The 13056-nt window shown below is 50.6% G+C and overlaps 3 protein-coding genes across 10 annotated transcripts in view; 1 reads left to right on the top strand and 2 right to left on the bottom strand.

The window, feature by feature from the left end:
• LOC120908724 (homeobox protein PKNOX2-like) overlaps positions 1–7170 on the top strand; it is a 58658-nt gene extending 51488 nt beyond the window's left edge. For 6 of the 7 annotated variants that reach the window (XM_040320029.1, XM_040320033.1, XM_040320028.1 and 3 more), the window contains 6 exons: positions 42–192; positions 273–542; positions 624–708; positions 781–1391; positions 1518–1583; positions 1679–7166. In XM_040320029.1, coding sequence (XP_040175963.1) covers positions 42–192; positions 273–542; positions 624–708; positions 781–1391; positions 1518–1583; positions 1679–1759 — 1264 coding nt within the window. In that variant the 3' untranslated portion in view covers positions 1760–7166. Of the gene's footprint in view, positions 1–41; positions 193–272; positions 543–623; positions 709–780; positions 1392–1517; positions 1584–1678 lie in introns of all 7 variants that reach the window. The other variant, XM_040320034.1, reaches the window with a different exon arrangement.
• Positions 21–13025, bottom strand: LOC120908719 (integrator complex subunit 14). 2 transcript variants are annotated; one of them, XM_040320022.1, is made up of 3 exons: positions 12687–13025; positions 7282–9001; positions 21–31 (listed from the first exon to the last, which is right to left on the bottom strand). In XM_040320022.1, the coding sequence occupies exons 1-2, from the start codon at positions 12876–12878 to the stop codon at positions 7316–7318; spliced, it is 1878 nt and encodes a 625-aa protein (XP_040175956.1). In that variant the 5' UTR covers positions 12879–13025; the 3' UTR covers positions 21–31; positions 7282–7315. The 2 variants fall into 2 exon arrangements, with proteins under 2 accessions (XP_040175956.1, XP_040175955.1); XM_040320021.1 differs by lacking the exon at positions 21–31 and adding an exon at positions 1459–1484.
• On the bottom strand, positions 9127–12473 carry LOC120908716 (dnaJ homolog subfamily C member 2). Its single transcript, XM_040320018.1, has 2 exons — positions 11499–12473; positions 9127–11410 (listed from the first exon to the last, which is right to left on the bottom strand). The coding sequence occupies exons 1-2, from the start codon at positions 11858–11860 to the stop codon at positions 9544–9546; spliced, it is 2229 nt and encodes a 742-aa protein (XP_040175952.1). The 5' UTR covers positions 11861–12473; the 3' UTR covers positions 9127–9543.
• Positions 13026–13056: the final 31 nt, after the last annotated feature.

The following is a 13056-nucleotide window of genomic DNA, read 5'->3' on the forward strand; positions in this document are numbered from 1 at the left end:
GATCTTCCATCTTTTGCTCTCCTCTCTCTCTCTCTTCGCAGACATCCTCTGTTTTCGCTGCTGGCACTGCTGCTGGAGAAGTGTGAACAGGCCACGCAAGGCTACATTCCTTCCTCGTCTTCCGCGTCCAGTCCAAACGGGTCGTCGAACCATGGCACCAGCGATGGGGACAGTTTCTCCCGAGATATTCAGGTAAAACAATCCCACCTACAATACGCCACCTGACTGCCACTAAACGTCTACTACTCTACCACTCGGGATCCGTATTGTAGGCCTTTGTACAGCTGCTGGAGAAGGAAAAGCGCCCACTGCTGACGAACAACAGCGAGCTGGACGGACTGATGATAAAGGCGCTGCAGGTGCTGCGAATACACCTGCTCGAGCTGGAGAAGGTGCAGGAGCTGTGCCGGGACTTTTGCACGCGCTACATCGCCTGCCTGCGCAGCAAGATGCAGTCGGAGAACCTGCTGCGGTCGGACTACGCGCTCGAGCACAACAACAACCTGTCCAACTCCAACAGTCCCATCAACAGTCCCGAGCAGGTTCGTTGCCTGTGTTGTACTTCAGTTTCGCGGAAGAATCGCTTTTAATTCGCAATTGTTGGGCGTCTTCTCGTTTTGCAGGATCTTTCCGGGAGTGCCCAAGGCTATTACCAGAGCGCCGACTACCTGCAGGGAAGTGACACCAGCGAGTACAGCAACATGCAAGGTAAGTCAGTGGTCAGTAGCTACGAACTAGAACAACCACCCAGTTGCAAGTTGCGTTCTACGATCCTTCAAGCCAAGGGAAGTGCATTGAGCGGCGTTCCTGTTACGCCCCTGCTACCCCACCCGGTACTGCAGCAGCAGCAGCCTCCGCAGCAATCGCTTCACCACCCTCACCAGCAAGTGCCGCCAGCAGCAATCGATTCACCGAACAGTGCCACCGTCCTGGAAAGCTCGGTTCTGCCCCAAGACATGTCGCACAGTCCAAGCGCGCTAGCCGTTGGAATGCCTGGACTTGCCGGACTGCCTCCGCTGCATGATGGCCCTGGAGCTGGAGCGATGTTTCCCACTGACCTTACAGCGGCAGCGGCAGCCGCCGCCATGGCATTCCAACAGCAGCAGCAACACCATCAACAGCAGCAGCAGTACCATCTGCCCCTCCATCCGAGCGCGGGTCCGATGTCGCTCGGCACTGCTGTTGGTGGTTGTCCGCCGGCAATAGCGCTTACCTCACCGCTTGACATGTACGCCGGGCAGCTGTCGCCGTGCGGGAGCTCCGATGAGCTCGACTCCGAGCTTGACTCGCCAGGGGACGGGGATTCGGGCTCGGGCAAGCGGCACAAGCGAGGCATCCTGCCCAAGCACGCCACGAGCGTGATGCGCGCCTGGTTGTTTCAGCATCTAGTCGTTAGTATGAATCCAACGTGCCGTTGCAATGTTTTCAACTAATTTTGATCTTTTCTTCTTTTTCTTTCCCTCCCTCTGTCTCTCTCTCTCTCTCTGGCGTCCGGTGCTTCCATTGGACCGAAGCAGCATCCCTATCCTACTGAGGACGAGAAGCGTGCGATAGCGGCACAAACGAATCTCACGTTGCTTCAGGTAAAGGGCCATCTCCAAGTGTCCAGGAGGGGGGGGAGAAGACTTATGAATACTGATAATCGTTGTTTTTCTTATTTTTCTTTCCCATTTTGCAGGTAAACAATTGGTTCATTAATGCCCGGCGACGTATCTTGCTGCCAATGTTAGAAAATGCCTCCGACAACTCGGGAGAGTAAGGATGTTCTTTACCCTCGCCTACAAAGCTAAGCTGCTGGCGCAAACCTAGTCCACCAAAGATCTGTCAGGCTCATTCAGGAAGGTTTTATTTCTCACATTAAAACCGCAACCACGGGGAAAGATCCACAGCAGTAGCAGCATCAGCAAAGGGACATTACTCGCAACCAACTATCAAGCTGAAAGATCTCCGTACCGCCACGTTGTACGCCACAGAGAAGGAAACAGTGTGACCACTTGCATACGCGCGTGTGTGTTTTGAAAAACAATCCTTCCCCCTTTGTCCAATCGTTGTTGTTCCTGTTCAATCCAAACAATTTCGAACAAAACGCTTGCATTGAGCTGGTGACATGTTTTGCAAACAGTGTCGCCGTAATCGTTGTTTTACGATTAATTATGGGGCTTTTAGGAATGTCTAACAACAACCACCACCACCCACTGCCTCGATCGTGTAATTGCTTGAGCTGTCCACAGTTTTTTAGACGATGAATTGAATGCAATGGTTCTTCGTAGTTCCTCTGATTGTGGAATTGTTTTCGACCATTTCCCTCCGTAAGGCAAATGAGTTTTCCTTTCTCCGTCTTTTCTTCTAATCAACCTTACCTATCGAACAAACAAAACTGCCCCTTATTCCGCATAAAAAAACTCAAACACACACACACACACACACTCTCTCCCAGAGCGAGAAAAGGCTGACCAACCGGCAACGGCCGAGAAATTGCTCCCAATCATTGTGGGTAAACAGTGGCACCGTACCGTTTCGTGCCGGGGCTGGTCCGGTCGGTACCGTGCCGTCCGATTTGAATAGAAATGCAATTTATAAACAAATTCATCCCAATCAGAGTTGAGACCTCACTGCTTGACTTCCCCCCCCTCCCTGCCTGCCAACTCGCGCACCTTGCACGGAAGTGGCAATCGCGTTTCAAATTTCGGTCACAGCACACAGCATTCCAGAGAAAAGGTCCTGCGTGTGTGTGTGGTGCCTTCCGAAAAGCGGGCGAAGTGTTATTAATTAACTCGAACCGGTCGCTCGAACTTGGCCACCGTCGGCCGGCTGTATCCTTTCATCGGTTAATGCTATTAACGGCCCGAACGGTGGTGGTGAACGTGCGAGAAAACACAAAATAACTCGCACACACACACGAGCCGACAGTGCGTGCCAGCGCGCTATGATGAGGTCTGAATTGATTAATATTTATTACCTTGGTAATGAGCCTCCGGCGCTAGTCCGGTCCTTCGCTAGGCCGGAAGCAGGAGGGGGCAACGGTGGGTTTTTGTTTTTCATTCTCTGCTCCTCTGTCTCCTGCACCCGCCGTGAGAAGGTTCTTCGTACCCCTCTCTCACTCTGTGCACGGTGGGCTGCAAAGGTAACTCAATTAGTGGCGGGAGGAAATGGACCGGTGTGTCGAAGTCGGTGGAAAATGTGGAACCGGCGTGAACACACGGGAAAGGACATTCGTGCGGACCAGTTCGGTGGGTGGAGGGAATGGTTCGATTATACTTACGCCTGAAGAGGGTGTGTGCGTGTGTGGTTCGTTTGGTTTTGGTTGACCAGTGGTGGATGTAATCGGATGACGATTACATAAATAAATACCATTTACATACATTTGGACGCAGGAGAAGAAAGGGGGAAGGACAACACACGCCGTCCTGCAAGTGAAACTATTGGATTAAAATCCCTCGCCGACGATGGCCGCGTGTTTACGGCCGTTGCACTTAAAAGCAAGCAGGAAGAAGAGATTACGAAATGTTTACCTCGGCGCACGGTGCAAACGCAACAAAAAAAGGGATAATGTAAATCACTTCCCACTAATATACTTCCATACCAAACCGTGAAGGATACTCAGAGAGAGAGACGGGCAGAAATGCAAAAGAAAGCACAACACAAACAAAGCCAAGTATACGTAAATTGCAACAAACACTCAATCTCCTGCTCCTAGACGAGACGAGGGTTGGATGGCAATTGGAAAGATATTGTATTTAGCATGTAGGATGCAACGCTGCTGGTGTGTGTGTGCGTGTGCGCGTTGCAAAAACAAACTCAAACGAAACAAGCACACAAACGCAAAGTTACTTTTAAGTGTCATATTAGTTCCATCTTCTAAGTTGTAAATTGGGTGAGCGCGTGAGAAACTACTGTGACGAGAACGAAACAAAGCAACAGATATACGTACACTAGTATACTAAGCGTAGGCAAACGAGGAAGAAGAAGAAAACAAAAAGGGAAAAACAAAAACTAAGCAAAGTTAAAGTATGTTATAAGTATGCAGCTGGCTGAGCGAGGCTGTATCAGCAGTCCACTACTATTATTAGAGAAGTACACTAGCGCAAACCAACCAACCGCAGCACGGACGGACAGAGCAAAGAGCAAAATACTCGCTTCGCCCGGTTCTTTCTCGTGTTTGAAGCAAAATGAACTAAAAAAAACAAGTTAACCGATTTCGGGATGGGAAAGAAGCGCTGAACGGAGCGAGGGGCGAAAACACACACACACGTGGCATGGAAAGGGAGACAAAAGGGCCCGGACAAGAAAAAGGACGAGTGAAGTCTGTGATAATAGATTTATTTGATTTCCATATCGCCATGAACGGAACCGAAATTGAGAGAAAGAGGCCCGGCCCCCGGAACATTAGCTACCAAAAAGAGAAAATGCGTTAAGACAAGCGCAATTAGCGCCCAACAATAGAATGGCAAAATTGAACGATCATTGTGGTAAAACAGAAAATAACACACTGCAGCAATATTGGTTATGAATCTTTCCGCGGTTTTGTTCAAAACATCGCTTATAGATTGTCATTATTATTACCCTAAAGAAACCCCCAAACTTCTCCGCTATTGTAAAGTGCTACTGAAACTGTAGAAAATCTGATCTGATTATAGGATAACGCTAAACCGAAGAAGGGAAAACTAAACCGTAGGGCAAAGTATAGTACATAATGCTTGGTGTTCGAGAGAGAGAGAGAGAGAGAGAGAGAAAGCAGAAGAAACAAAACAAACCAGTCATCGAAGTAACTGAAGTATACCATAGTTGAAGTAAGTAAGTGAAACGAAGCAGAAGAAATGCAAAGTGCGACGAGTCTATAGCAACAAAGCAACAGCAACATTGCATACCAAACACTACACGCGAAAGAACAAGAAAGAACAAACACAACGCAAAAGTGTATACCAAGAGTTGCCAATAGTTGTTCTTTTGGCCCCCCAGTTGTGTTTGTGTTGAGGAAATAGTGAAAGTCGTTTTTCTTTACTATTTTCAGGGGGTAGATAAATAACAAAACGAGCAAACTAAAGGAAAAGCGAAGAGAAGAGGAAGGTGAAACTAAAATATTACTACTGCTACTACTACTACTACCACTACTACTACTACAGCAAAAAGAAATACCATCGTCACTGCTGCGAAAACTTGTATACGTAAATAGGAAACAAAGAACAAAGAATTCATATTGTGAGTGAGGCATACGAAATAATAGAAGGTAACAAATTTACGTTATTATTTTCTAACATTAAACATATATCTATATATATATATACATACAAACTATGAATATATTCCTAGTAGTGTAAGGTTTTTATTACCATTTCCTAATACGATTAAGAGAGGAGACGGGGAAGTAGAAAGGCAGACAGACAGACAGACGGATCGAGGCGAATGGAAAGGAAGAAATTATTGAAAGGATGAGAAGAAAGTAATATTTCTTTCCTTCATTCCCTTGTTTTGTTGTGACACAGTTTGTATCTTCCTTCCGTAATGGCCACACACTCAGAATTAACTAATGTATACTAAAAAAACAAAGAAACAAATAGAAATGCGAAACAGAAACTCACTCAAACAGTGCACCGTCCAACCAACAAAAGGAGAAGCAAACGGTGGTGAAAGCAAAGTTGTGGAAGAGGCATAAGAAGGCTCACCATAAGCTTCTACTTCCTACAGTCCATCCCTTTCCTTCCCCTCCCATCCATCAAGAAGCTGGGTGGACATTCTTCCATTCGAAAAAGAAAGCAAACAAAGATGTTACCATTTTAGATGTAGATTTGAACCACGCGCGCGCTCGCGCGCCTGTGTGTATAGAGGGTTGTTAGGTTTTTCCTGTTGAAAAGGGGTAAAGGATAATAATCATTTTCTGGTCCCACCCTCCCATCCTCCCCATGTAGTGCGGGGGGTGGAAAAGGGGAGTTTGATTTGATGCCGTGCTCTACGGCGCTTGATTTCAATTTCCTAGTCCCCACGGTCCCACGGGGAAGAGGTATCGCGTGACTCGCGCACGAGCGAGCAGTGATTATGTATGGGGAGCGGTAGTCCTTGAAACCGTGGGACCGTGGTTTTTCTTTCTTAACCTCATTTTCGGAAAATAGCCATGGAAAAAAGGGAAAGTGATCCACCGTTTCAGTAATTTCATTCATGGTTTTGTTCCATTTTGTATAATAAATTTTTGATGTTTTCTATAAGTTTCTATAGTTCACACACGATGAGCAAGAGAAACACACACTCACTCACAACAACACATTACGTCCGTGCCATTAAGAGAAACTAAGCGAAGGAGATATGATAAGTGGGGAAAGCAACAAAAACAGAAAGGAAAACCACATGAAACTAGTGTAGAATAGTGTGAAAGAGAAGAAGAGAAGCTAACGGTAACAACACAGAACTACCTTCAGTTGAAAGTACGTAAAAAAACAAACAAACAAACACATAACTTTAGACCTAACGGGCAACAAAACGTATACCGCATAAAAATTACCAAAACATGAGAACGAAACTAGATAAAACGCAACTTCCTTCAGAAAGAGAGGGGAGAAGAAAGAGATGAAGGGGGAAAAGTAGCGTTTTGGCTTATTTGCTTTCTAAAAACTGCTTTGTGAAAACGTACACGTAAATGAAACAACACACCAGATACTTAGTTGGCAAAAACTAAACACAAGAGACAAGTGAAAGCGATAACAAAATTTAGAACATAAAAGATTTCTTATCAAAGTCGAAGGTCCCTTCCGTTTTTGCTTACACAATATTTCGGCAAATAAAGAAAGCAAAGCAAAGTAACAAAATTAAACAAAAGCCAAACAGTAACATCAAAACAGATTGGAACATAGAGGAGAGAGAAACTACTACCTTCAAACCACACTGTGTAAAAAGAATTGCTAGAAAAGTGAATGCTGAGACAAGGCAGCCCCCCTCCTCAGCAAAAGCGAAACAAAGCAGAAAAGAAAATGTATACTATTATATTATTAAATTGATTGATAATTAAAGAAATCAAGTAAAGAAGAAGAGATAAACATCTCAAAAAGGAATCGAGAGCACCTTCTCGTGAAAGTAAAACACACACACAACACAAATTTAGCCGAAAATGAGAACCTCATTGGGACATTGAGAATAAAAAGAGGACCGCTGAGAATAAAACTAAATTTGAAAAGTAAGCAACGAGGAGCATGAAGAAAAGAGTGCAACGGAAAACGGGAAGAAAGAAATGAACAAACAACCTTTTTTTTTACTAAAATAACTTATTTATTTCTCAAATCGCTCCACAACAACCTCTCTCTCTCTCTCTCTCTCTCTCTCTCTCTCGCTAACCTAGCTGGTTATACTGCGTCGGGAGCGCGTGTATGATGGACTTCAGGTCGCGATTGTTCGTCTTGCGCAGCTCCATCGCGGCGTGCGTCAGCTGCATCGAGCAGTCGGGCGAAGCGCTCAGCGGCAGCGTGCTAATTTCGCGCTCGAAAATGTTGGCCAGCCCCTCGAGCAGCTCGACGAACCCGAGCGACAGGGCGGCGCGCCGAATCCGGTTCAGCTCCTTGTAGAAGTGTTGCGTCTTTTCCGGCAGCTTCTTCGCGTGCCGCAGCACCTTCTGGATGTCCGACTGCAGGCTTGCCTGGCGTATCCACACGACGATGGTTTGCGAGTAGCTGCGCTTGTCCGCCTTGATCGGGAAGGAAGGATTTTCGCCCGGGAAGGCGTCCTCCAGCGTGCCGAGGTAGCGTAGATCGCCCAACCACGGCACTACGTCGTTGCCGGGCGGAAGCACGTTCAGCATGAGGTTCCACTTTTTCTTCCCATCGGCGTACGAGTAGATGAAGCCGTACCAGCTGTCCCCCAGCAGCACCAGGGCGGCCATGTTTTCCACCTTGAGCGCACCGTGCAGTAGAACGCAGACCGACTCCTTGTTCACGTCCGCCCCATCCAGCCCGTGGTGGTCGTCGTGTGCGTGATGCTCACCGGCGTCCGATTTGGCGTAGAACGCTTTTATGTCAGCTTCGAGCCGTTCCTCGGCTGACGAGTGACCATGTCCATTCTTTAATCCACCGTTCGTGGATGGTCCCTTTCCACCCTCGGAAGTCTGCTCGGAAGAGCCACCACCCGAGCTACTAGTCGTAATGCTGCGCGGCAGTACCAGATGTCTGCTGACGGACATCGGTGATCCAATGTCCGCCATGCGCAGAAATCCACACACCTCCAAGCGCCGGGACATTAGCTTCGTCGTCTCCGCTCCGAGCAGGTCGCGCGCAGTGTAGGGCAACGGTGCCGGCCAGACGGTGATGGGGTCTTCCAGCCGAAAGTATCCGCCACAGCGGAGCGTTGCCTCAAACTGCCGGTAGTTGGTGTCGCACATGGTTTCGAACGCTTCCAGCGAGGAGGCCCGTGTCAACTGGCGCAACCCATCCTCACCATCATCTCCGACATTCGGCGACGGTTCATCGCCTGCCGACTCACTACTCTCGTGCTTCATCTTCATGCGTGGGATAAACAGTTGCCCCTTCTGGCCGCTCACGTCCAGCAGCTGCTGGTACAGCTTTGTGCCGCAGCGAAACGCTGAATCCGTTGCCAGGCTACCGAGACACATGAACGACAGCTTGCTGGGATAGGAAAATCCAACCCACTGGTTCTCGGAGGGCTGTGGAACGACGGCACCGCTGCCGGCACTGCCGATCGTGGCCACCTTGGATGACCCGTCAGCAGCAGCAGCAGCAGCCGTGGCGGCCGCAGCCGCCGCAACACAGGCCGCCTTGTACGTCTGGATGTTGATGATCGTGTTCTTCAGCGAGCTCGGTCCCATGCCGACGCCACAGTCGGTGATGAAGATGATCTGGCAGTAGTTCTGGCTGCCCCAGTGCGTCTTGAACGCGTTGTTCACCGCCACCAGCACGTTCTCGAGGCTCGTCTTGTCGTAGTGCTCGATCTTGTGCAGCGCTTGCCGGATCGTGTCGTAATCACGCGTAAAGTCCACCAACACCTCGTACAGCGACGAATAGATGATCTGACGTGGGGGGGGAGAAGTTGACGTGGTTAAGGATGAAAACTGAATTCTAAAACAAAAATACAATACTTTGCCTTTCCGAGAGTCAACGCATTCGAACGCAACGTCACTAACACACGAGAACATACAGGGAAAGAAGTTCGGGGTTGGGTTTCTTTTCTTCTTCGGTTTGTTTAATCATTGTCTGCAAATTTCTTGAGGCATATTCTGTTCTCTGTTGGTCACAGTGTTTCTAATAGAAAATGGATGTGTGTTTGTTGGAAGTTCTGTCTGAATGTCTTGTGTGCGTATGTGTGCTCTAGTATGGATGTGTATGGTGTGCTTGGGTGTGTATGTGTGTGTTTGTTAGTTTTTTACGATGGTAGTAGAACCAGATACTAGCATTATGTACACAACTTGTCCGCGTCCTCGTTGCACTACGCCATGGTGTTCGTTGCCGCCGGCGTAAGATGTTATACAATCCCTGTCCGAACCGGCCTGCCCTCTCTCTTGCTCTCGCTCTCGCTCTCCCTCTCCCTTTCTCCTACCATTCTCCTACCCTCCTACTTCACACTCTGCTGAGCCTCGCGCTTCGCATTGACCAGATCAACGAGTTCCTTCACCCGCCGCATGCAATCCTTTTTCGTCCTGTTCGGTATACACTCCGCTATCCGATCCCAGCGATCCGGTCCGCACGACACGGGATACGTCTTGATGGCTTGCTCGAGCAGTGCCTGTTCCTCCTTGCTCCAAACCTTGTTCGCTTCCTTCTCCTTCTTGGCTGGCGCCGTTCCGGCACTGCTGGCCGGTTTCGCTGCCTTGCCATCGGTCTGCTGCACTGTCGGAGCCGCCGCCGCACCGGTTGTATTGCCGCTCTCTTCCACCGTCGCCGTTCCATTCATCATCGCGTGTGGTTTGTCCTCTTTGCTGGCGGTCTGTTTCGGTTGCTTGTTGCGATTTTCTTTGCCCTCCGGTGCTCCATTCTCCTGCACCGTAGTGCCGTTACCGTGTCCCTTCGAACCACCATTTACCATCGGTGGGGCCTTCTTCTCCGCGGCGGCCGGTTTCAGCTTGCTGTCGCTCTGTCCCTTCTCCTTGCTGGCCAGTTCGGCCGCCTCCTTCGTGCTGATCTCGGAGTTGTCGATTATCTTGAGATCCTTTTTGCTGCGCTCGAACGACTCGTACGCCTGCTGGTTCACCACCGTCTTAAGGTCACTCTTGGAGAAATCGCCCGCCTGCAGTTCCTTCGCCTTGTTCAGCGCGTCCTTGGCGTAGAACTTCATGTCGCCCAGCTCCGTGCCGTGCTGGTTCAGGTAGTTCGCTATCACCTCCCAGCGGGAAATCGTGCCGGCCGGGAACAGATTCACCGCCTTGATCAGCAGCTGCACGTTGTCGTGCGTCCACATCGCCTTCCGGTTGACCACCTTCAGCCCGGCATTGTTCGGTATCTGTGCCGACTGCTGGGCGGCCATGCGCTCCTGCTCCAGCTTTGCCTCCAGCTCGCCGAGTGCCTTCACGAACACTGGCCGGCCGCCCGCCGCCAGTTCCTTGTTAAAATCTTGCAGCTCCAGCAGCTTGAAAGACTCGATCAGCTTCTCCATGCCCTCCAGATGCTTCAGGCGCTCCTTGTCGTTCGACGCGAAGTAGTCCTTGCCCTTGGCCGTGTCCCGCAGCAGCTTGCGCTCCTTCTTCAGTATGCGCTTCGTGCGCTCGCGCTCGATCTGTATCTGCTCGATGCGCTTCTGTTCCGCCTCCTCGGCACGCTGCTTCGCCTCGGCCGCTTCCTTCGCCACCCGCTCCTCCTCCGCCTTCTGCACCTGGTAGGCGGTCTGCTTGGCGCGCTTGGCCGCCAGCTTGCGCTCCTTCTCCTCGCGCTTGAAGCGCACCACGCGCGGATCGTTGTTGTACGCCAGATCGACCAGCGCCCGGATGCGGGCCGACTCTTCCTTTTTGCGCTTCAGCCGGATGGCTTTGTTCTGTTTCTCGATCCAGCGGCGCTCCTCCCGATCCTGGCCCTTCTCTTTGTCCTCCTCGTCGAGGTAGCTGAACTCGCGCCAGCTCTGGAAGTTGTACCAGAAGTCGTAAAAGTGTTCCACCGCCTCGCGCGGCGTGTTGTCGTCTCCCAGCAGCGGGGCCGCCTTGCGCGACTCGTTCCAGCGCGCGTTCCGCTTGAACACGTCGGCCAGCGAGCCGAAGAAGTCCTTCTCCACCTCGGCCTGGGACGGAAGCGAATCGTCAAACTCGGGATCGATCGAATCGAAGGCGCGACGGTTCTTCACCGTGCCGAGCGTTTCGTACGCCATCGTGATGCAGTGGAAGTAGTCATCGTCCTGCTTGACGTTTTCGCCCAGCGCTTTTCGCTTGTCCGGATGGTGCTTCAGCACAATCTTACGGTACGCACGCTTTATGTCCTCGTCCGTCGCTGTGAATCTAGGGGGAGGGGATATTACAAAAGAGCATTAAATTAGATCATCCACTGGCCACTGTCCTCTTTATGTGTGAGTGTGTTTGCACTTACCTCATCTTGTTCAGGCCAAGCACATGATAATGATCTTGGTTCTTCCAATCCTTGGGATCCAAACTCTTGAGATAATCAATGTCAACCGCGAACAGCTCCTCGAACAGTGCTTCCGGATCGACGGCGGCAGGCGCGTTCTGTCCCGCATCGGCTGGCAGTGCGCCGGAAGCGATAAGCTCATCCTTGGTCGGTGGACACTTGGGCACGATGGGTTGTGTCTCGTGCAGATACTGTAGGTACTCTAGGGTTTCATCCCATTTGGTGCCGGCCGCGGAACGGCGCAGATCGTAATTCGTTTGCAGGGCAACGGTGAGTGTGGCGGACGAGGGCCGTTTGCTTTTTCTACTCGCTGCTGCTGCCATGGTGCTTGAGGCGCGCGGACGGGAAAGGTAGCAGCACGGTGTGTGTCTTTCGTTTTTCACTCCCTTTCTTTATGTAACTTACACACGCAAACACACACACGGGCCCGGGAGGGTAGGGGACTGGCAGCGTCTTTACAAGGCGAAGAAGCCTTTTGATGCACGTCTTTCGGCACGGCGCACGACCGACAGCAGCGACACGAGCAGTTCGTCTCACTTTTTCACAGCTGCAATTCGCACACACAGTCGGAACAGTTCCGACACCTAACCTCAAACACGTGGGGCGATCGCATCGATACAAGACGGCACACCACACCACAGCAGTACGAGAGACAGCTGCAACTACGGCGACGGAAGGGTTTCTGCGTTGCACATTTCCTTCCGTGTGTGATCGGTGCTGTCGTGCTGCTCGTGTTTGCCACGTGCGTGTTTGTGTGTGGCCACCCGCTCGTTCGTCACCTTTCCGGTGCGGGGCGTGAATTTACAGAACGCGGGCTTTGCGCCGAACACAGAGGGATGAAGGAATTCGTCGCGGACTGCGGGTTCTGCCTTTTGGTCGGAGCGCGGAAAACTTCACCTTGCTAGCGCGGCTCATGTCGAACAAGAGCTGCACACGTGTCTGTTTACGCGCGCGGGTCGAAGTCTGTTGAAGGACGCGTTTCGAACACGCTTTCGAAGATGGTCTGTCTTTGCTGAGTCGTTTCCCGCCTATCTAGCTCTCTCTTTTTCCCTAGCGTGTAGTGACGTGCCTTCTCGCTCACTCTCTCGCACGCAAATGGAATGTAAACAAAGCTGCAAGCTTATCAAAACGCAAAACTTTTGCACTTACCAGAGACACAAATTCCAGCCGGGCGTGCTTGGAAAGATAGTCCAGTATGTAGTTGACGCCCTGTATGGCCAACTGATGGTAGGTGAGCACATTTTCCGAGCCCGAACCTCCAGGCCCACCGGTGCCTGTTGTTTGGTTCGGAATGGGGCGCGACATCGACAGCGACACGTCGAGGGCGATGATCGTTGGCATGGTTGGTGTTCGGATGATCGGCTGCTTCTTCTGCGCTGCTACCAAATCACGCTGGCAAACATGGAAAAATCCCTCTCTTCCGGCAGGCAATTAATCGACAATTTTCCTGCACCAGCGTTCGAGATGTTTACGCCCGGATTTCTTTCCCATACGCCAGCTGTCAAACGGGTGAAGCGCT

The sequence above is a fragment of the Anopheles arabiensis genome, chromosome 2, assembly GCF_016920715.1.
Source record: "Anopheles arabiensis isolate DONGOLA chromosome 2, AaraD3, whole genome shotgun sequence".
NCBI lineage: Eukaryota > Metazoa > Arthropoda > Insecta > Diptera > Culicidae > Anopheles > Anopheles arabiensis.